The sequence below is a fragment of the Antennarius striatus genome, chromosome 2 (genome assembly GCF_040054535.1).
Source record: "Antennarius striatus isolate MH-2024 chromosome 2, ASM4005453v1, whole genome shotgun sequence".
In the NCBI taxonomy this organism is placed as follows: Eukaryota; Metazoa; Chordata; class Actinopteri; order Lophiiformes; family Antennariidae; genus Antennarius; species Antennarius striatus.
In genome coordinates, this window is record NC_090777.1 from 8,326,672 (window position 1) to 8,351,020 (window position 24,349).

Genomic DNA, 24,349 nt, shown 5'->3' on the forward strand with positions numbered 1-24,349 from the left:
TAGAAGTACCCAAATCCCAATGGGACATACCACCAAAGGTGGTTGAGAACGACAAGGCTTAGATCCTGTTGGACTTCAACTTCCAGAACGACAAACAGCTGCTAGCGAACAAACCGGACATAGTGGTGGTGGACAAAGAGCAGAAGAGAGCAGTGGTGATAGATGTGGCGATTCCAGCTGACGCCAACATCAGTAAGAAGGAACACGAAAAGATTGAGAAGTAACAAGGGTTGAAAGAACAGCTGGAACAAATGTGGAAGATCAAGGTTAATGTGGTCCCCATGGTAGTAGGAGCACTTGGGGCAGTGATCCCCAAACTGGAAGAGTGGCTCCAGCAGATTCCTGGAACAACATCTGAAGCCTCAGTCCAGAAGAGCGCAGTCCTAGGAACAGCTAAGATACTGTGCAGAACCCTCAGACTCCCAGTTCTCTGGTAGAGGACCCAAGCTTGAGGATGACACACAGATACCATCCCACAAGGGTGAGAGGAACTTTTTTTTTTTTTTTACATACAAACACACTGCATTCCGGGACTAACGGTTCCTCCTGCAACTTTTCTTTAATACAAAAGTGTTTTAAACAGTCTGTGATACACCGTGTTGTTCTGCTCACACTCTCACGCCCCCCGCACTCTCATGGGGGCATGAGAGTGCGAGCGAGAGACTGTTGTCAGCTCCTGTTTGTTCTTTGTTAAGGTTAGACGCCGAATAAAGACTGTTCAAGAAATATTGTGTCAGCGTCATCCTTGCCCACCATATGAAACACCGAGGGTATTACAAGTCTATTAGAGTGTGGGTAATATCTACATACATATATCTACATATATATATATACATACATACATATACAGTATATATAAATACATATAGTACGGTGTTTATATATATACTGTATATAGTACATATGTAGAATGCATATGGTACATATGTGCGAGCGTGCACACATACATACGCACACACACAAACACACAAGGGGTCTGTATGGCATCCAAATAATGGTGGGGGGTAGAGTGGTGGGAAGCTCCCTCGTGGGGCATCCAAATGAGCAACTTATAAAAAGGATGGTGCTTTGCTCAAGGGCACCATGGCAGTGCTTGGGAGGTGAACTGGCACCTTTCTGCTGACAGTTAACACTTCAAATTTTTTGCCTGACATAGGTCTTCAACTGGCCATTCTCTGGTCCCCACCCATGTATTAGTGAACCCCAAAATAGCCTCAAAGAAACAAGTTCAGTTTGTTGTAACCCAGGTTAAGTAAACCAAATTCTGGAGTGAAAGTCCCATCTGGGGTCTTGTGTCCTGACTTCCTATTGTTATGGCACCCTCACCTGGCTCGCAGTAGCTTCTGCAGCAGCAGGCGGCTCTGCTCCTACAGGTCTGAGAAAACGTGGAGGCCTCTCCACTGGGGAGTTTCGCCGTCGGTAAAACAGGACATAAGCATAGCGTGTCACCACTTGACTCTCCTCCACCATCGTCACAGTGCTGTCATCGAACAGTCGCCAGCCTATTGAGCAGCAAGGACAGGCACAAGAGGGGGAGATGGAGGGGGCGATGTCACCAACAGATTGGTAGAAAAAACCAGGAGAATAAAGAAAGGAACTATCAAGAGTATTAATGATAAGGCCTAATGATTGTAAACACACCAACATCACTACGCTGGCTATTCTTGTCACTTGGTAGGCGAGCGTAGGCAGTGTAGTGGCCTCCTATCATTCCTCCATAGTGGTTGATGACTGCATACAAGTCGTAGATTGGGGGTTGCTGCATCTCATCCTTCTGACCAATACAGAACTTACTCAGATCCAAGTTCCTTGAAAATGGGAAAAGAAGTGTTGCTATGGCACTGGGTAAAGTCATGTTCTTTTCTTCTTTTTATCATAACATAGTGCTTTGTGAACAGATAAGTGGCGTAGATGCACTTTTACCTGACAGGAAAGTCAACCATGTCATTGATCTTATCCCTCCAAATGAAACTCCTGAAGGAGAAGCGTTTGAGCTGGATGATCAGGATGTTGGGCAGACGCCACAGCAGCAGTTGCTTGGAAGCTTCTCGGTGCTGCTGGCACTTTGGACAGTACCTTAAAAGAAAGACAGTGTTTACAGACCATTGTTATACATTCCCTTTTTTTTAGTAAAGGAGAAACAACACTACACTTGAGTGATGAAGTACAAGCACCTGACATGATGGTATAAAACAGTGACCCCCAGTACCGTGCCACAGGCCATTAGGTACTGGGCAGAACAGAACATTTTAATTTTTCTTTATTTATTCATTATCAGTCTAAAAAGGTTTTATTTTGAAGAGTGACTTCTGTGTGGAATGACTCACAGACGAATACATGCATCTGTGCCTCTTGACAGGTCTTCATCATTTGACAGGTTAGCAGCCGTTCCCCCAAGGCAATTAAGCGCCTAAAATTGTGCCAGTGTTCCGGATAAAAAAATCGAGGCAGAATTTCCTGAATTGAAATCCTTGATTCCATTTCCAACTTCCTGTCTCTGTGAAACTGGATTTTCAGCAGTAACCGCAACCAAAACAAAACTACGGAGTAGCCAGGACGTCCGAAACACACTTCGGGTGTCACCGTCTCCAGTTACTCCAAGATGGGACCGGCTCATTGCAGATAAACAAGCTCAGGGATCCCACTAATTCTCATTATTATTACTTGACTTGTTCACATTTTTATAAAGAAATGATCAGTATTTCTCCTACGTTGAATGCACTGACTAAGTCGCTATATTTCAAAATAAACCTCATCAGTGCAGTCGCTTGAGTCAAGTTTATTATAATTATAGTGCGCCCTCATGCATTCGTGCATCAACGATTGCGACTCCACCTCATTGCAGGTTTTTAAATAGGCAGTCAAGTGATACCATAAGGCGTTCGAAAAGTCAAAGAAAAATACCCTGACAGCACAGCCCCTGACGTCCACGTAGGAGAGCACACGGTGGAGGAGGTACAAGATGGCGTCGTTCACCCCAACCTGGGCCTGATAGGCGAACTGGAGAGGGTCTATCGCACTCTGCACCTGTGGACGCATGAGCTCGAAGGACCGGTGGCTCTAGGGTTTTAATTACATGGGAAGTAAGAACAACCGGTCGGTGGTCGTTGAGCTCAGTAGAGCGTCCTTTCTTGGGTACAGGGACGATGCAGGAGATCTTCCACAGTGACGGGACCCTCCGCAGCCGCAGACTGAGACTGAACAATTATTGCAGGGGATCCCTTAGTTCCGAAGCACAGGCTTGGAGGAGTCTTGGGGAGACCTGATCCAGCCAGTCGCCTTATTAGGACAGAGTGTCATCAGAGTTGTTGTCACCTGGTCTGCAGGTGACAACAACGATGATGGTCTCGGTCAAAGTAGGAGCAGGGGGTCCTGGTGAAGTTTTGGCAGTCCAGCGGTTGAGGTCGGGCCATTGAGCATAGTAGCATTTCGAGAGGGCTTGGGAGGAGTGGCATGGGTGGAAGGAGAGGAAGCACAGGAGTAGGGAGCATGGGCAGAGCGGTCAGTAGGGTCGGGAGTGGTCTGGGATGAGGAGCCGGGAGTGGTGGTGGAGCTGAACCGATTGAAAAAGCTGTTCAGTTCATTCGCTCATTCAGTGTTCCCCTCCACAGTGCTGCGCCCTTTCCCATTCCCGGAGATGGTTCTCATCCCATTCCAGTCCTCCTGCACCTGGTTGCGCCTCAGCTGATTCACCAGCTTCCTCCTGTATGCATCTTTGGCCTCCCTCAGGCAGAGTCTCACTTCCTGCTGGGCCTTCCTCATCTCTACCTCGTTCCTGCTCCTGACTGCCCGCTTTTCCTGTTCAGGAAAGTCTTGACTTCCTTGGTTACCCAGGGTTTATTGTTGGTGTAACACCTGACTGTCCTGACAGGGACCACTGTGTCCACTCAGAAGTTCATGTAATCTGTAAAACACTGAGCTGCCCCTCGACATTCTCCCTATGTGAGCCCACAATAACATCCCAGTCCGTGGTCTGGGGACCACTTCCTGACCTGCTGTGTTGACGCTGGTAGCCGTTTCACCAGCGGAATGTTGGTTGGCTGCAGGTACACTAGGTTGTGGTCTGATTTACCTAGTGGGTTGAGAGGGGTGGCGGTGTATACCTCCTTGGCATTAGTGTCAAACAGATCGACGGTTCTGTTCTTTCGTCTGGGCCATTGTGGGGAGAGAAGAGTCCAAGATGACGTGATTAAAGTCACCGGTGATATGACAATCGCCTCCAGGTGTCGGTCTGAAGAGCAGAGATGGTAGCACAGATGGTCTCACGCGCAGTCTCTGGGTCCGCACATGGAGGCTGGGCTTGCACTAGCCATTCGCCACTCTGCCATAGGCGAAGTTTTTAGACTGTGTAGCCACAGTTCCTTCACTTGCTAGCAGCACTTGCTAGTTCCGCTACTGCCGCTCGCTAGCCCCACTCGCTAGCGCCACTCGCTAGCGCCGCTACTGCTGTTAGCGAGTGGCGCTAGCGGAAATAGCGCCGCTATTTCCGCAATGCGACGGAAATAGCCGAAGTGACCTGAACGCTCCCGATCATTAAATAAGCACTTGGGTCATGACCTCCTCTCGTCCAATGAAAAACAAAAATATTGTTTTTTTACAAACTGAACCCGCGAATTGGTGTAAGACAAGGCGAGGACGATCGATGAAAAGAATCCAGTGTTTTATATAGTAGAGTTTGTGTTAAAGTCCTCATTAATAAACAAATGGTGAATGCTGAGAGGGGGGAGGAGTGGAGACAGACCAATCAGAAGGTAGATGAAAGATATTATCAATACTTGACTTTTGATCCCTATGACCGGCAGGAATAACCAGTAAAATTTAAAAGTAAACATTGAGTAATATTTTGTATGACTGTATCTTCACATAGTGAATGCAGGTTTTCAATTGTTGAATCTCACATTAATTCCTGCATAAAGTAGGACAGAAATAAAGATAGTTCAGCTTGAACTGTTGACTTTAGTGTATTTTTGTAGGTAAACTGAACAGAAGATTTTGTTCTCAGAATGCACCAGAATGCAGGAAAACAACCCCATTTTCTAAAAAATTTCCAAGGGGAGACCCCCCGGACCCCCGCAATGAGCGTCGGTCGCCCGCGCGCTGCGCCACTGTCTTGGACACAGGGTGTGGGTTTTTGTGGCTTGCTCGATTCTTTTACACTGAGCCACAGTGGCTTAGTCAAACTACCTCCTAGTACAAGCCCCGGGAGGGACCTAAACGGCGAGGACAATGACGTGTGAAAATCCACGCGCCAGATAGCAGGGCCTGATGCTAACAGCCATTAGCTTCAGATCGCGGTTGCACAGTGTTGATTTCACCGTCACATGTCCCAGGTGGCACCATCTGTCGTTAGTGTAGATAGCTAATCTACGTCCTTTCTTCTTACCGGTGGTGATCGTGTTCCGGTCATTAGGCTTGCCCTTTCAACACGAACCACTCGACAACCACTATACTGTATCTCCGCTGGAGCTCTGCGGGGCTAAGGTCACGTGTTGTTGGATCTCCTTTGACCCTCATGGACATTAACTTCTCCCTGGAGTACACTAGCCTAGTGCTATCCATTGTATTCAACTATATTAAAATAACACAAAAACGTAAAATTGAAACAAATAAAAACTTGCTCAGAGCAGAGGAAAGCCGCAGTCTACTTGCGCATGCGCACCAGATAAAGGTGCGCATGCGTATGCACTACCAAAAATCCTGACAGAAAATATCCGGTCAATGGTCTTTGAGCTCTGGTTAGAGCACACTTGGGTTATGCAGCAGGACAATGAACTGAAACACACCTGCATGTCTACCTCTGATGGCCTAGGGTTAGGTATAATACCCAAAATAATACAGACTGAAGATTGCGAGGTGGCGTAGCTAATAATTTTAAGACCAACGTCAGTCAAGTTTAACTCTGAGATGTTGTGGCATGACCTTAGACAGAAAGGTTGCACTTGAAAACCCTTAAATGTGCCTGAATCTCAATAAACTCTCCAAAGAAGAGTGGGAAAAACTTCCTCTACAGTGAAGTGAAAGATATTTGCAGTTGTTGCCAATGGAGCACAACTAACTATTAAGTTTAGGAGGTAATACATTTTCACACAGGCGATATCAGTTTTAAATAATTGCTTAACCTTGACTGAATGGAATGATAATTCAAAAGCTGTATTATAAGTTCACTCACAATGTCTTTTTCTTTCTTTAGATGATCTGAACCATTAAGTGTGAGAAAGATGAAAAAAATCCATTAGGGGCCAAAACTCAGACTTCTGGCTGATGAGTAACGACAACCTTCCGAGTTTTTATTTTGCATCAAGCAACACAATTTGTTTTCTGTCCTATACTGACTATTGCACATTACCACATTCAAAAATATTTATCCTTAAATGATATTTTGTGTAGTACTAAAGCAAGCTAATAGGAAATGATTGCAGGTTTAAATTTTTAATTTCAAACACGTGAAAAGAAAAATAATAGTGAAAAGGTAGAGTTAATGTGACATTATTTTAGATTATCTGTTCTTAAAATAAAGGTCCTACCATGCTTCCTCTGGTGCCAGCACCTCTGGCTTTGTAAAGAGGTTGAGGCACTGCTCCAGGGTGAAGTGTCCCGCTCTAGCTGTCTCACTTAGGGAGCCAGGATCCTCTTCATATTCCAGGTCCTTCGAGCTGACTAGGACATACTCCTTCAGCCGCTCATTGTTTTTCCACACTAGCTCCAGGGTTGCCTCGTCAGGGAGGTCCACCAATGTGTCTTCTGCAAAGGAGTTGATTGAAAGAAATGAAACTTTTTTTTCTCCAAGTGCAAAATGTACCGTATTTTCTGGACTGTACGTCACACTTTTTTTCATGGATTGGCTGGTCCTGCAGTTTATACTCAGGTGTCACTTATTAAAATACAGTAATCCCTTGCGTATTCTCGCTTCAAGATGCACGTCTTCACTACATGGCAGATTTTTATTAGGCAGTCACGTGAAACTGTATGTGCATGCTATTGGCTGACAGCATCCGTGTGTGCGCTGCGTTCAGAGATTTACGGAACGCAGCGCACACACGGACGTGTATTAAAGAAACACTTCTCTTTAATACAAAAAATGTCTATAACAGTGTGGGGAAAGTTAATACAGGTATAAGATGGTTACGTATCAGTATGGGGAGGGTTCATTAATGTTTAAATTACCGTAAATTATAAAATACTTTTTCGCGATATCGCGGAATTTTGTTTCACAGGTGTTCGTGGAACACATTAACTGCAAGTAACGAGGGATTACTGTACATCATTTTACGTTTGTTATTTTCTCAATGACAGCCGAAAGAGGGTCTGCTTGTGTGCCAGTATGTACTACTCCTACTACTCCTGTACCACTCAAACCATAAAATTGACAAACCTCTGCCGAGAGAAGTTTGTTAATGGTGCAGTTATGTCTCCATGCCAAGGTGATGAATATAAATGAATTTGCGGGAGGACATTCTTGGTGATAGTATTTCATGCAACATAACTGCCTCTGTCAGAGTACGGACAACGATGTCCGAAAAAGTTGCAATTGTTTATCCTGTTCTTTTAGTTTTTATTATGTCATCTTAAGGAGAATGAACAGAATAAGATTTTCATTGTCATATGCACAGTAAACAGGTGTGCATACTACACAATGAAATTCTTATTCTGTTCATTCTCCTTAAGATGACATAATAAAAACTAAAAGAACAGGATAAACAATTGCAACAATAAAAAATAATCAACAATTAACAGCAGACATTAAAAACACAGTTGTGCCTGCCTGATGGTAGAAGTTTGTGTATTGTAGATTGTGTAAGACTCTGGTTTTGTAAAAACCGTCCACCTCCAGAGTTGACAGAGTTGCTCAGAAGTGACACCAAAATTAAGAATTCAATGGATTTAGTGATTTGGAGTCAGATCGAGAGTTCGGTAAACTTGTTATGTTCTGTTGTTTATGCTTAGTTACCTGAGTACCACTTCCAGTTCGACTGACAAGTGAACACTGGTGCAATTTACCGCTGCTCGCCTTTCACCTTTATAACTTTTTAACCTCCTAACCTATTTGATGGTTTTATGACCTAATCGGACCCTGCAATTGCTTTTGCTGTAGTGCTTTTGTAATCTCCCTAGACTCATTCACTGTAGTATCTCATCTGCCGGAACTGCAGTCCATGCGAGCCTTAACCGGTACTAGCTTACCTATCTTATCCAATCCTATTACCTGGTCTGACTGGTCTGCCTCTGACTCCACCTGGACATCATTTTCCAAATTCACCGGTGATACAGTACATTCACCGAGGGTCCCGCTAGAATTTCCACCATAGTGGCTCAACATCAATAAAGTGCATCTGGTCCAGCACCCGACACTATCCACGCTACACCAGATAGGTTGTTGACCAAAACAAATTAGCCCAACTAGAACCACCACTCGCTGCAACAACACCGCAGTCAATGGCTCACTGATGGGCATCTCATCCAGGACTTCCTTACCAATTGTAGGATATACCCTTTCTGTTTACTGAGACATGGTACAGCCCAACAACTTTTCACAGCTGAAAGAATCCACTCCTAGTAGGATTTTTTGCATGTGTTATTGTGTTAACAATAAATTTACCCCAAAAGATGCGACTAATTGTCCACTGCAACTTTTGTATTTTTTTTCTTCTTTGTTATGCAATTTTTGCCTGGTGGAACTTTTCTTGCAGCACAACTTGTAGTCTGGAAAATACGGTGTATCAAATTTAAACCCCTACATGGAAATTATGCTCATACCTTTCTCATCCAGCCTCTGTTCCTTGTTTGAGTTCAGCAAAGCAATATAGAATTGACTGGCAAGACCAGATGCTGGCTCACTTGGATGCTGGAAGCCTGGTACTGCAGCTGCAACATATGGCAAGAATTAGATATAACGACCATGAGACAAAATAAGTACCAGTCACAGATATGGATAAGTCCTGTTATTATTGGGGGGGGCAGTGGCTCAGTATTAAAGCAGGCATCCTATGATCACAGGATTGACGGTTTGATTACCGCTTCCACCCAGCCATCTTCGGAGTGTGAGCTGACAGTGAGAGGTGTCAGTTCACATCCCACTCACTGGTGAGGCGCCCTTGAGCAAGGTGCCGTCCCCCTTACAAGCTGCTCGGTTGGGCGCAGTCGCATCCTGTCACTGTAGTACTTGGCATGCATATAGACCCCTGTGTGTGTGTGTGTGTGTGTGTGTGTGTGTGTGTGTGTGTGTGTGTGTGTGTGTGTGTGTGTGTGTGTGTGTGTGTGTGTGTGTGTGTTTCCACCTGGGGGGTTAATGAAGTTTAAATTTTATTACCTTCTGGCCGCACTGCCTTCTCACATGATGTCTCTTTTTCAGTATGTGGGTCAACAGAGCAACAGGAAGGGGAGAATAGTAGTTCAGAGAACCCAGAATCTGTTGTTCTTGTGGTGGAGAGTGATGTCTGAGAATGGAGGGCTGTTGCCTGAGCACACACTGTTTGGGATTCAGGTAGCATTGAGTGTTTCTCCACCTCAATTGATCCATTTATGCTACTACCACCAAATGCCTCAACCCTCATCCCAGGAACCTCAGGTGAGCCTGCTGGTATTGGAGGGAGGTCACCTCGGGGCTGTGGCATTTCAGGGGATGTCCTTCCTGATTGGAAAGGGGGCTGGAACACGTTGACAGAAAACCTGAGGGCAAAATCATGGTGGTCATTATTGTTAACATGTGTTGTTCTATATTGCACACTTTACGACAGTTCCATGTAGTTCTCCTTTACGGCATTGCATGTGTGGCACGCATGTGCAGCGAGCGCATGAGTTGCATGTTGTGATGGTCTTGAGAGGAAACCTGTTTGCATGTCGGTTGCTGCTGTGGAGAAATAAAAGTCAGTTAAACTGAAAGAACGTCGTGTTTACTGAGCGGATATCAACATTGGTAGCAGAGGATGGTTTGAAGATGGCTGCAAACTACAGAGTACCGCCGAAGTTTGACGAAACCAGGCCGTATGAATGTTGGAAAAATTAAGTTAATATATGGGCGCGGGTCACCGAACTCGACAAGAAGAAGCAAGCACTGGCCGTGGTTTTGGGACTGGAAGGACAAGCCAAAGAAATCTCTATGGAAATACCAGCAGATGACTTGGATAAGGATAACGGTATGCAGACATTATTAGACAAACTGGATGGCGTGTTTCAACAAGAGGAAAAGGACCGGGCGTATGAAGCGTATGCGCAGTTCGATCGTTTAATGAGACAGTTCGGTTTCAATGGCATAACTGACTGACATAACTGACTTTGAGCAACGATACAACCGAATGAAAAAGTATAACATGGAGCTTCCAGATGCGGTGCTGGGGTTCAAGCTGTTGGACACGGCCTGCCTCGATGAAAAAAACTGACAGCTTAAAGTTTGCCTCGATGAAGTCGGTACTCAAGCGGATCTTTGGAGGGAAGACGGTGACATGTTCAACGCCCGGGATACAACTGAACCAAGAGGATGCAGCTTTCTTCACAGAACAACGTCAGGGACAGCAATGACAAGGAAGACGGAACACAACGTTTCAACAAAGGACTGAAAGGACACAGTTACCGGGAACCAACCCATTGGACAAGTTCGGTAAGCGGTCACGATGTGCTGTGTGTCAAAGCACATATCATTGGGCCAAGGACTGTCCCAACAAGAAAAACGAGCTAGTGAGATTAACTGAAGACGAAAATGTAGATGAAGTTAACATCACGTTGTTGACAAATAACCCCATGTCTGACTCTGAGATTTTCGTAACTGAATCCCTGGGATCGGCCATCATAGACACTGCATGCACTCGTACAGTATGTGGAAAAAAATGGCTTGACAGCTATGTTAATTGCCTTAGTCAAGAGTAGACAAACAAAATGAAGAAGACAGAAAATTCCAGTTCAAGACCATTTCGTTTTGGAGATGGCAACTTAATATTTTCCACCAGAAAAGTGAAGCTGCCTGCCAAAATAGGGCACACTAAATGCCATATTGAGACAGAAGTGGTCGATGTTGACATTCCACTACTGCTGAGTAAATCCTCACTGAAGAAGGCATGTTTTAGACATGGAGAATGACAAAGCAGTGATGTTTAAACAGCAGATACCCCTTGAGTTCACTAGCTCAGGACACTACTGCGTGGACATAAGAGACAAAGAAAAAACAACTCAGCGAGTGACAGACGAAGATGAAGTCCTGACAGTGACAGAAAACATGTCTCCTACCAAAAAATGGAATGTCCTTCTCACGCTACACAAACAGTTTGGCCATGCATCTGCAGACAGGTTGCAGAGGCTAATTCAAAGCTCGGCAAGCAAAGACAAGGACTGCCTCACTATTTTGCAACAAATAGTGCATGATTGTGACATATGTCAGAGATTCAACAAAACAAAGCCGAAGCCAGCTGTTGGTCTGCCTCTAGCTTCAGAATATAATGAAACTGTGGCGGTCGACCTGCACGAGCTGGAGCCAGGAGTATGGTATCTCCATGTTATCGACCAATTCACCCGATTCCGCGCAGGAAGTATTGTGAAGACAAAAAAGCCTCAGAAATGATCTACGCCCTCATCCACACATGGATAAGTGTTCACGGACCCCGCGGATTCTGTACAGTGACAACGGTGGTGAGTTCAATAACGAAGAGTTTCGAGACATGGCGGAAAACTTTAACATTGAGACGAGGACAACAGCAGTATATAGCCCATGGAGTAACGGTTTGTTGGAGAATCACAATAAAACTCTCACCGACATCATCCTGAAGGTGAGACAGGAAAATGGATGTGCCTGGTACACTGCCCTAGACTGGGCCCTTATGGCTAAGAACTGTATGCACAGTGTTCATGGTTATAGCCCACATCAACTTGTATTTGGTCAAAATCCTAACCTTCCCTCTGTATTAATTGATAAACTACCTGCACTAGAAGGCACCACAGTGAGTGCAAGGGTAGGACAACACATATCAGCGTTACATGCTTCTAGGAAAGCTTACACTGAAGCTGATGTTCAGAGAATAAGGAGAGCACTACGTAAGCAATTCAGACCCACAGATGAAAAATATGAGATAGGAGAAAAGGTCTATTACAAACGAGCTGACAGTGCAGAGTGGAAGGGACCAGGGGTGGTTATTTGTCAAGATGGGGCGGTTGTATTTGTAAGACATGGTGGTATCCTTGTTAGAGTACATCACTTAAGGCTTAATAAGGTACACACAAGTTTTCAAAATGAGGGTCGCAATGAGACAAACATTTAGCCAGTTGTACAGAACCAAGCAGCTGAAAGTGAACACACAGATGTAATGAACAGAGCATTTAATGCACAAAACATAGAAACTGACAATCAACACGAAAGTGACGGGGAATCCAATGCGGGGGGTGAAGCTCAGCCTTTAGTGACTCAAAATGATAGCCCTGTTGTTTCTACAAGTGTCAAGGTAAAAACGGGACAGACTAACTTTTATGAAAAGTGATGAAAGTGTTCTGTGTAAAGCTAAAGTCCTAGGCAGAGCAGGCAAAGCCACAGGAGGGTACAGAAATTGGTATAACCTACAATATATTGAAAACGATGAGAGTCATGGTCAAAAAGAGGCAGTTGATCTGTCAAGTCTGAATAGTCTCAGCATTGAGCCAGATTCAGAAGCCAGGGATGATGATGTACTTATCGCAAAAGACATATCCTTTAATGAAGCTAAACAAGCAGAGATTGAAAACTGGAACAAAAATAATGTTTTTGAAGAAGTCAAAGATACAGGCCAAAAGTGTGTTTCCACCCGCTGGGTCTGTAGTCTGAAAGAAACTGAGAAGGGTATTATACCTAAAGCTAGGCTTGTAGCCCGGGGTTTTGAAGAGTTTAATATACAACAACTACAAAAAGATTCACCAACCGGTGCCTCTGAATCCCTAAGGTTATTGCTAGCTCTAATGTGTCAAAATCAATGGGACGTCCATTCTATGGACATCAAATCTGCCTTTTTGCAGGGCATGGAGTTGTCAAGGGACATTCATGTACGTCCACCCCGAGAAGCAGACAGAAAAGGGGTTCTGTGGAAAATTAAAAAATGTGTATATGGTCTTGCTGATGCATCACTCTATTGGTATAATAAAGTGAAAGAAATTATATTGAGCACAGGTGGTAGAGTAGATAGATAGATAGATACTTTATTAATCCCGGAGGAAATTGCATAATCACAAGTATCACAAGTGGATCCCGCAGTCTTTTTTTGGTTGGACGAACAATGCAAAGTTAAAGGTGTACTTGCATCTCATGTCGATGATTTTCTCTGGGCAGGTTCACAAAGCTTTGTAACTGATGTGATTCCTCGACTGAAATATGCGTTCTATGTAGGACGTGAGGAACATGAGAATTTCTGCTATGTGGGGATGGATGTTGCCACTGTAAATGGTGTAATTGAAATGCATCAGCATAGCTACATTGAAAGCCTACAACCCATTTATATGCATCCAGCACGGGCTGTTCAAAAAGATTTACTTCTCACTGAAACAGAAAAAGACCAGCTTAGATCAAAAATAAGACAGATTCTTTGGGTCGCAAAGCAGACCAGACCTGATGTTATGTTTGATGCTTGTATTTTGGCATCCATTCTAAAACATAGTACTGTACAATCCATTCTTGACGCTAATAAGGTGATTCGCAAACTTAAAGCTGAAACGGTTACTCTGAAATTCCAGTATCTGGGTAATAATGATGCTTTGAACTTAAATGTTTTCAGTGATGCTTCGCTGGGGAACTTGCCAGATGGAGGTACACAAGGGGGGACATTGATCACTATTATGGGGGAGAATGGGAAGTTTTCTCCTCTCTGCTGGCAATCTAAAAGGATCAGACATGTGGTGCGGAGCACACTTGCAGGAGAGACTCTTGCTATGTCAGATGGAATACACAATGCAATCTTCCTTGCCACCCTCTTTTCTGAGCTCACTACTGGGACCCCCCCACTTGAATGTTCCTGCGTTGGTCTGTGTGACTGTCAGTCACTCACTTTTCGATGCCCTTAAATCTACAAAACAGGTTACAGAAAAGAGACTTCGGTTGGACATAAGCAGCATCAAAGAGCTCATTGAGAATAAAACAATCAAAAAAGTGCTCTGGTCAGTGACGAAAGGACAACTCGCTGACTATCTGACAAAAAAGGGGGCATCACCGCTATTGCTCTTGAAGGCTCTCTGTGAAGGACTGTGGAATCCAGCCTGATTGTTTCTGGGTTAAACTGAAAAAAAAAAACCAAAAACACACAAACACGGGGATGATTGTATTTTGTTATTTTCTTAAACCCGATTGTACCTTAAATGTTTTTCCTTTGCACTTGGCCTAAGGTTTTGTTGTTTTTTTTGAAGAAAGAAGAGGGAGATTGTTAACATGTGTTGTTCTATATTGCACACTTTGCGACAGTTCCATGTAGTTCTCCTTTACGGCATTGCATGTGTGGCGCGCATGTGCAGCGAGCGCATGAGTTGCATGTTGTGATGGTCTTGAGAGGAAACCTGTTTGCATGTCGGTTGCTGCTGTGGAGAAATAAAAGTCAGTTAAACTGAAAGAATGTCGTGTTTACTGAGCGGATATCAACAATTATCAGGATATCATATTCAGATTTTTTTCAGTGCAAGCCAGAACCGATATGAAAAAGAACAAGATCAGGAGATGACATGTGGCCCCAAATGAAAACAGATATCTTAAACGATGCCACTACTTTCAAGAATTTACTCAAGTGTGGTAACAATTACAATGTTCTTCAGTAGTTAGCAAAGAAACATAATTAATGTACTTGTAGAGTTCGCAAATTGCAGAAACCAGTTTATGTGTACCAAAAAACAATACATCCACTTTTTTAACAAGGAGTTGGTAAACCAGGAGTTGCCATAGACATTGACTAAAGTTCTTCTCCTCCTCCTTTCAGCTTTTCCCATCAGGGGTCGCCACAGCGAATCAGTTGCCTCCATCTAACCCTGTCTTCTACACCCTCTTCTTTCACACCAACGACCTTCATGTCCTCTTTCACGACATCCATAAACCTATTCTTTGGTCTACCTCTAAGCCTCCTGCCTGGCAGTTCAAAACTCAGCATCCTTCTACAAATATATTCGCAATCTCAGAAAGGCCATCTCAGTCTGGCCTCTCTGACTTCATCTCCAAAACCCAACATGAGTGTCCCTCTGATATACTCATTCCTGATCCTATCCATCTTGGTCAATCCCAAAGAGAACCTCGGCATCATTATCTCTGCTACGTCGAGCTCTGTCTCCAGTCTTTTCCTCAGTCACACTGTCTCTAGACCAAACAACATCACTGGTCTCGCCACAGTTTTGTACACCTTTCTTTTCAATATAGCTGAAAGTCTTTTATTAGACATCACAGCTGACACTATTCCCCATCCATTCCATCCTGCTTGTACACGCTTCTTCACCTCTTTTCCACACTCTCCATTGCTCCACTCTCCATTGCTCCATTCTCCTCCACCTGTTCCCTGCCCTCATTACAGATCACAATGTCATCTGCAAATATCGTAGTCCATGGAGATTCCTGTCTAACCTCATCTGTCAGCCTGTCCATCACCATAGCGAACAAAAACCCCATCATAACTCGAACCCCCTCCATTCACCACATCACTCCTCTCCTCCAACAGCTTCACTGGCTTCCGGTCCAGTTCCGAATCCATTTTAAAATTCTCCTCCTAACTTTCAAGGCCATCCACAACCTCGCCCCTCCATATCTGTCTGACCTTCTTTATGTTACCACTCCCTCCCACTCCCTCAGATCCTTTTCTTCCTTACACCTGTCTGTCCCTTCAGCCCGTCTCACTACCATGGGGTGCAGAGCATTCAGCCACTCTGCTCCCAGTCTCTGGAAATCACTACCACCCCAAATCAGAAACATCGATTCACTCCCCATTGTCAAAGCACAACAGAAAACACATCTGTTTTCTGCTTATTCCAGCTGAAACTTGTTGTTTTTATTGATTTTATCTTATGTTATTATTGATTCTTAAATGGACTTTGCATAACTCTGTACGGTGTCCTTGAGTGTCAAGAAAGGCGCCTTTAAATAAAATGTATTAATATTATTATTATTAATAATGGGCTCAGAACTTATCCCGTATGGGGTCCCACCTCCATCTTGAACTCCTGTCACACCTACAGCACACCTCACCACTGTCTTACAGTCCTCATACATGTCCTGCACCGCTCTAACATACTTCTCTGCCACTCCAGACTTCCTCATACAATACCAGTTCCTCTCCGGACACCCTGTCATAAACTTTCTCCAGATCTACAAAAACACCTGGCCTTCTCTGTACTTCTCTATCAACATCCTCAAAGCAAAAACTGCATCTGTAGTTGTCTTTTTTGGCATGAAACCATACTGCTGCTCACAAATGACGACTTCTGCCCTTAATCTAGCTTCCACTAATCTTTCCTGTAACTTCATTGTAGGGCTCATCATCTTTATTCCTCTGTAGTTCCCACAACTCTGCACATCTCCATTGCTCTTGAAAATAGGCACCAGCACACTTCTCCTCCCTTCCTCAGGCATCTTCTTACTATCTAAGATCCTGTTGAACAACCCTATCAGAAACTCTACCGCCACCTCTCCTAGACACTTCCATACCTCTACAGGTATACCATCAGGACCGAGTGCCTTTCCACTCTTCATCCTCTTCAATGCAACTTCCCATGACACTACTGGCACCTGTCAATAGACTTCCAACCCTTATTCTTAATCGTCCTAACCTGCTGCACATCCCTCCCATCTCTGTCCCTGTCTTGCCAACTTGTATAGATCAGTCTCTCCGTCCTTACTGTCCAACCTAGCATTCAAGTCATCATAAGCCCGTTGTTTGGCCTTTGCTACCTCTACTTTCACCTTACGCTGCACCTCCCCGTACTCCTGTCTCCTCTCCGCAGTCCTGTCAGTGTCCCACTTCTTCTTAGCTAACCACTTTCTCTGTATACACTCCTGTACCTTTTCATTCCACCACCAAGTCTCCTTAACCACTTTCCTTCCAGATGACACACCAAGTACTCTCCTAACTGTCTCCCTGATCACATTAGCTGTAGTTGTCCAGTCATCTGGAAGCACTTCCTGACCATCCAGAGCCTGTCTCAACTCCCTCCTAAAAGTCATGGAACACTTTTCCCTTTTCAGCTTTCACCATTTTGTCCTCTGCTCTGCCTTTGCCATCTTCTTCACCACCAGAGTCATCCTACACACCACTATCCTATGCTGTTTGGCTACACTCTTGCCTACCACTACTTTGCAGTCACTGATCTTCAGATTACACCGTCTACACAAGATGTAATCTACCTGTGTGCTCCTACCTCCACTCTTATAGGTCACCCTATGTTCCTGCCTCTTCTGGAAGAAAGTCTTCACTATAGCCATTTCCATCTTTTTTGCTCAGTCAACCACCATCTGTCCTTCTGCATTCCTCTCATGGATACCAAACCTGCCTATCACCTCCTTATCACCTTTGTTTCCTGCACCAACATGTCCATTGAAGTGTGCTCCAATGACAATTCTCTCATTTCTAGGTATATTCTGAGTAGAGTACAACTTTATTTATCCCTTAAGGAGGTTCCATCAGGGAAATTTATTTCTCCGTCGCACACAGCACAGTAAGTACACAAAACACAGAAAAAGCACCAGCACATAGAAAGTAGTACAACACCAAATAGAAAGAGTAATAAATAACCCATCAAGAATATATAAATAGAAAATCATAAATAGGCATAGAAATAAAAAATAAACACGCCTGGTTGAGTATGGGTATAGTGAAATGTCTATAGTGTTTGTATTGTTTTTGCTGTATTGTCATCCCTCAGCTCTCGTGTGGACTTTCTTCTTCTTCAACTCCCCCAGAGAGGAGTTGAGCAGTTTAGTTGAGCAGTCTGCATCACTTCATCAAAGTCCAACCAGAATTTCTCCTTCAGCTCACATCCTACCTGTGGGGTATACCCACTAACAACATCGAGCATCACACCTTCGATTTCTAGCTTCAGACTCATCACTCTACCTGACACTCTTTTAACCTCCAAGATGTGCCTAACCAACTCCTCCTTCAAGATAACTCCTACTCCATTTATCTTCCCATCTGCACCATGATAGAACAGCTTGAACCCTGTTCCTAAATGTCTAGCCTTGCTACCTTTCTACCTGATCTCCTGGACACACAGTATGTCAACCAATTCTCAACCTTTTCCTGTCATAGTTACCAACACTCAACATCCCTACTACTCTCAGCTATACTCTTGGCATTCCTCTTCTCCCTCTTCCTACGAACACACTTTCCTCCTCTACTCCGACCAACAGTAGTCCAATTTCCACTGGCACCCTGTAGGTGAACAGCACTGATGGCGGTTGTTGTTAACCCGGACCTCAACCGATCCGGAATGGAGGTAAAAGGTTTGATTCAAATGTTTGATTTGGCAAAAGTTTTACGTCGGATGCCCTTCCTGACACAACCCTCTGTAGTTATCCGGGCTTGGGACCGGCACAATAATAAAACGCTTGGGGGCAGGAGAATTTATCAATATTCAATCAAAGATATTGACGACAACGGATCACTTTGGGACAAGACATTTCAAATACAGTGTAGCTGGACATCTGGTAGCTGAATGACATGAATTAAAAAAACATAATATGGGACCTTTAATGTTCTCAAAAATCGACGGTGCACCTTTTAACTTGAAGCACCTTATGTGTGCACTGAGTACCAAAATCTGTAAAAATGTTATGCAATTTTAGTCAGTACCATTTTTCACCAACATAGGGACAGAATACCTCACTACGTATGCTGGCAGCGATAAAGCTGACAGGACACAGCCCTGGTAGGTAGGTACACTGTAGAACTACAACTCTGCAAAACAACACTTATTTGGCCAGGGACCCACCAAAAATGGCATCAGCAAACTGACATGCTTACGAAGCAAAATTCAAACTACAGGCTACCAGTTACGCAGAGAGTAACGATTTGTGCGCCCATATCAGTGATACTGTGAAAAACCAAATGAAGGAAATTAACTCGGCACTTGCCACCATTCCGGAAGGATTAACAAAAGAATTCCAACCACTGGACACTGGTGTAAACAGGATATTCAAAGTGCCGTTGCGAGCGTAGTGGGAGCAATTGGATGAGAGATGGCGGACATGCCTTTACCATGACTGGAAGGCAGCGCCAGGCGAGTTGCGCCACCATGTGGTATTTACTTGGACTGCTGTCCGAGCTCTCCCGAAAGCTGGCATCATTGCTAAACAACCACCAGGAGACTGGCACCCACAATGACGAGAGAGAACCTGTATTGCCCAGCTGTTCAATTCACATACAGAAGATGACTTCTAAAGACTTTGTGACAAAAGATGGATCAATTTTTAAATACATAGTAGAATAAAGTTCAACCAGTCTCACTGATTTGCTTCCGTTACCTTTTGGCATGCACCCAATAATAAGGTGCGCCTCAAATAGACCCCACAATTGAGACTGTGCCTTATAATCCAGTGCACTTTTATGGTCCATAAAGTACTGTTCTCTATTGTTATGAAGGGACCATGACAGTGTCCAATTCAGGCTTGCGCTGTGTTGACTAACAGGTCAATCCTAGAGATATACGTTCATTCCTTAACGTGACATGAGTTTGTTTGATTTTCATCACATTTTAATAACACTATACATGTCTGGACAACAAAAAAGGAGCCATAGCAACCAACTGTCATAACTACTAAATGTTATGCTTAACATAAAAACTCATGTAATGCTTAGTAATGAGGACTCTAGTTCAACTGCATACCTGGAGTAGCCCTCTAGAAGCTGGGTGAGGCGGGCATAAGTGAGACGAGACTCAGGCACGCTGATCATGAAGGGCAGGCCTATGTTCTCCATGTTGGATCGACACAAGCCCTTGTGACTGGGCCAGTGGTTCCTCTGACACACTCTGGGAATGAAGGGGATTAACATGTTTAAAAAATGCATTTTTTCCCAAAATACTGTACTGTAACAAATATGCTTCCAAAAATATGCTTTTATAATTATGGTATAGAACTAACTGATTGCAGTAGCCCACACGATAACAGCAAGTGCACCGCTTCAGCTTGTCTTCCTCAGACACTGGAGGCTTCATGCAGGCAGCACATTTTGAGATGGGGATATTTGGGACCTGCAGTCTCTATTAGTCAAAAAACAGACCAAAGCATGGACTCTCAATGGCAGTTAACAGACATTTTTTTACAGGCTGGACAAATGTAAAGTCAAAGATGATGTTACCTGTTGCACCTTGAGCATTATTACTCTCTCTTTGGCCATGTCTTTGGAAAGCAACTCAAAGCAGAACAGCATGTCAGAGGAGGACACTGTGTCCAGGGAATGGGTTGGCAGAAAAATGCGCTGGAAACGGTTCTTCCCTACCTGCGAGCAAAAACATCCAGTATTATCCTCATGTATCTGTGAGCATGTCATCTCTACCTGTTCGACTTCCATTTATTGAATTGTATCAGGAATTTCTAGCAATTTGTAAAATTGACTATTGGAAATATCTAACCTCTGCCAGCCTGAGGTTCTCTGGTTTGACTCTGACATTCCGAGAAATGGATTCGAGGACTTCAGCAGTGCTTGAGTTCTCCTTGCTCACACTTGCCAAAAACTGACACAAACAGGTTGGAAGTGCATTGGAGACATATCTATTCACATAAAAATATACTGTCAGTAGCACAGCAGTTCAGGAAGACTGACCTTGATGGGTTTCTTATGAGGTTCCTTTGCAAAGTAGAAGACGGACAGCATTTTTTGTTTTTGTGGTAATGGAACAGGCAGGTAGAGGAAAGGGTCAAAGGTGATGGAAACCTGATGAAGAGAAAAGAGTTAGAAATATCATGTTAGTCATTGCTGAAAAAAAGTACATGTTTATTTCACAGTTAAATGTTTTACCTTTGAGCATGTGGGACACACAAGCTTGGATTTGAATTGGCCTTGGAAGAGATCAACTATGAAGGAGTCATTTCTCATTTTGTGCCTCTGCCATGCCTCCTCCGCCACTACCTACACCACCAAATGAATAAAATCATCAGCACAAGACAGATATCCAATATAACTACTTTATTTCATTACTATACACTATCAACATAAAATATACTTTTAGTCTGTTCAACGCAAATCTAGAAACTTCTATGTGAGAGAAACGCTCACCTCATCCAGCCGTCCATCAGAGTCCACTGTTTCCGTATAAGGTTTATTCTGAATTCGATTCAAGTCTTCATGGAGCCCATCCAGCAGGAAAGCCATAAATTCCTGGGCATCATGCTGGGCATAACCTGTAAACTGACTGGCTTTACTGGCAACAATCGCCTACCAAGACACAAAAAAGAATGAATACATGGACCATATTGTTCTCACCAAATTTGGCATATTTAAGTTTCTCCTGATGGAAACGTGTCTCTGGATGTCGTCATACCTTTAATTTTGAAGGTTGGAAGGCATGATGCGTTCCTTTCCAAAGGGCCCTGAGTAGCACAGCAAACCCAACAGCTAGTCTGCCTCCTGTTCCCAGGGGATTGTTGCAGTTGATTTCTGCCTCAAATGCTCGATCTGCAGCGGGGGCATAAAATGAAGAAGAATCAACGTTTATTAATCACCCCGAGGGGAATTTTTTTTATTTTTCAGGATGCATGCAAATGCCAGAAGAAACAAAACTGCAATATATTTGGCTTATTCAGTTAAAACGACTGGGTCAGAGTGCTGATTAGGTTTGGCCCTATTGGTTACTTGAAAATGCATCTTATGAACAAGCAAAATGCAGCAGCCTGATCTAGCATTAATTAAATTAATATCAGTTTATGTGTATACTAGGGTTGAGCCAGGTGCTCGTTTCAGACGAGTATCCGGTACGGATAAATCCTTTTTGACAAGTATAAGCATGATATGAGTAAAACTCGTCAATACTCGTGCTGAAGGCAAATCCTCCTGTCTTCACGCTCTGTGATTGGCCAGTCACACACAGTGCCCGCCCCTCCCTACAGAGACACAAAGCCCCACTGTCATAGACGGATATTGACTGATCGCTCTGTGCGTGGCTTCGCTTTAGCTCATGTTGCTATCCTTGGGTTTTTTTCAGCTTGCCTATATTTCGGTCTATTTAAGGTTACTTGGTGAACTTGTTTCTTGTTTAGTGGCACGTATGCAGTGCATTTGACCAGAGCTGAAAACTGCTCGTGTCGCATCGGTCACTGCCCCCACTCCAGTTGTTTTTTTACTTGCTTGCTCTTAGTTGGACACTTTCTCACTTCAGTTCACATTAATAATTATAAATACTATAAATACTGTATATTTTAACTGTTACATAACGCGTGCACACACACCCACATGCTCTATCTCTCCTCTAAAAATGAAAATTTAAAAAATTAGACAGTTGGGTCGAGTATGACAATTCTTGTTTCATGCATACTTTGTAGTTCATAATTTGCTATCACATGCATTATATTCACTAATGCACTTTATGTTGAGTTAATAAAAAACTTGTTCTGTAAATAGTTCCTTTACTATTGTGATCAAAAGCATTGAATCTCAATTCTGAGACTGTTCTGTAAATATTCATTCATACACTTAAGAATATTTGTGTTCTGAGTTCATAAACATTGATTTGAATCTCAATTTTGCGGCGGTTCTGTAAAAAGTTTTGAAATAAACAATATAGCAACTTCTGATCAATCCATATCAATTTCAGAAAATGTAACATGTACCGATTAAAGCCTCACCCATTTCTGGTTAAAACACACCCACTTGCAGTTTAAGTCCTGCCCATTCCGAGTATAGATGCAGATGCAGATAATTTAGGTGGTTGAACAGATACAGCTACAGATAGTGCTGTACTCATTCCTCCCTAGTGTGTACCCAGGACTAATAAATCATAACATTACATTTATTACATATGATAAGTCACTGTATTTGATAGTTGAGTCATTAATTATTCATCAGGTAAACAGTAGGAGCTTCATGTAAGAATGGAAGTACTCACCATGAAAATAATCCCTGAGTTCTCTAGTGTTGGAAAGGGACTGGATGACACTGTTCATGAAGCAGGTGTTGCCAAGGTTGACCAAGCCAGTAAATCCCGGCAGGCACACCTTCTTCTCCTCTTCCTCTTCATGGTGTTCATTGCTGGCAGGAGGCGCATGGGTCATGGGCTGCACCATACAGGTAGGTTTAGGCTGAGAGAGGAGAGATTTACATTGACTACGGATTAAACCAATACCTTATCATTTTGATTGAAGCTTTATGTAGACTGGATCACTGCTGAAACATTAACAGTTTCTAGTTACAGTATTTTCCGCACTATAAGGCGCACTGGACTATAAGGCGCACCCTCAATAATTTGGTTTATAATTTATTTCATATATAAGGCGCACCAGATTATAAGGCGCACACAATAAAAATAAAATGTATTTGATAAACTGCAATGGCTGTAGTTGCGCAATCCGTCCACTAGATAGAGCCGCACTGCTCAGGCAGTAATGATTGCATTCATGACTTCCTGACTACCTTTGAATGGCCCCTATTATGTCAATGAGCCATTCTGAGCCTCATCAAGAAAACCTGATCAAGAACATCTCTGTAGGTTCTCAGTTATCCAGGTCATGGTTATCCAAAGCTGTTTCCAAAGCGGTAGCAGCAGTGGGCTGTCTCACTTCCAGGTGCACTGACAGAGCAGATAAACAAATGATCTGATTGGCTGAACTGAGTGGAGCCATTACCGTGTGAACTGGAGGAGCAGCGCCACGACCATCAGTAAAAATGTGCCAAGAAAATATACTCGTGAATTTATCGTGGAGTGGTCACGGGTCTGGACAGAACCATCACTCCAACGGATCCGGACCGCGGTCGGCCATTTGGTGACCCCTGCTTTAGGGAGTTTCAAAAGGACCCGATTGTAAATAGGCAAAAGGTGATGTCGCAGACCACCCCCCTTTGTTCAGAGATGGCTTCTCCACTTTGACATGGAAAGCTTCTTTCACTCCTCTTTCAAACCATCTGTCTTCCCTAGCCAAGATCTGAGCATCAGTATCCTGAAAAATGAGTGTCCCTCTTCTTTGAGGTGAGGGAAGACTGCTGAGTCCTGTCCTGATGAGTTGGCTCTTCTGTGCTGAGCCATGCGCTTGTGGAGCGGTTGTTTGGTTTCCCGTATGTCTCCATAGGGAAACCAAACAACAGTCAAATGCATTCCTCGCTGCATTTGACTGCATATACCAGATTGCTCTTCTGACTGTGTGGTGTGGGGTCTTTTAGGTGGACCAGTCTTTGTCTGAGGGTGTTGCCCGGTTTAAAATCCACAGGAATCTAGTGTTTGTTGAAAACTCTCCTCA

General features: G+C 43.7%; 1 protein-coding gene across 4 annotated transcripts in view; it reads right to left on the bottom strand.

Moving 5' to 3' along the window:
* The window catches only part of usp19 (ubiquitin specific peptidase 19), a 64,461-nt gene that overhangs the window by 9,785 nt on the left and 30,327 nt on the right, over positions 1-24,349 (bottom strand). For all 4 annotated transcript variants that reach the window (XM_068304523.1, XM_068304515.1, XM_068304506.1 and 1 more), the window contains exons 11-25: positions 23,005-23,197; positions 21,445-21,578; positions 21,180-21,338; positions 20,922-21,032; positions 20,727-20,837; positions 20,536-20,637; positions 20,262-20,402; positions 20,045-20,163; positions 19,789-19,932; positions 9,308-9,666; positions 8,755-8,862; positions 6,525-6,741; positions 1,924-2,076; positions 1,642-1,808; positions 1,327-1,502 (exon numbers count right to left, since the gene is read on the bottom strand). In XM_068304523.1, the coding sequence (XP_068160624.1) occupies positions 1,327-1,502; positions 1,642-1,808; positions 1,924-2,076; positions 6,525-6,741; positions 8,755-8,862; positions 9,308-9,666; positions 19,789-19,932; positions 20,045-20,163; positions 20,262-20,402; positions 20,536-20,637; positions 20,727-20,837; positions 20,922-21,032; positions 21,180-21,338; positions 21,445-21,578; positions 23,005-23,197 (2,394 nt within the window). The remainder of the gene's footprint in view (positions 1-1,326; positions 1,503-1,641; positions 1,809-1,923; positions 2,077-6,524; positions 6,742-8,754; positions 8,863-9,307; positions 9,667-19,788; positions 19,933-20,044; positions 20,164-20,261; positions 20,403-20,535; positions 20,638-20,726; positions 20,838-20,921; positions 21,033-21,179; positions 21,339-21,444; positions 21,579-23,004; positions 23,198-24,349) is intronic.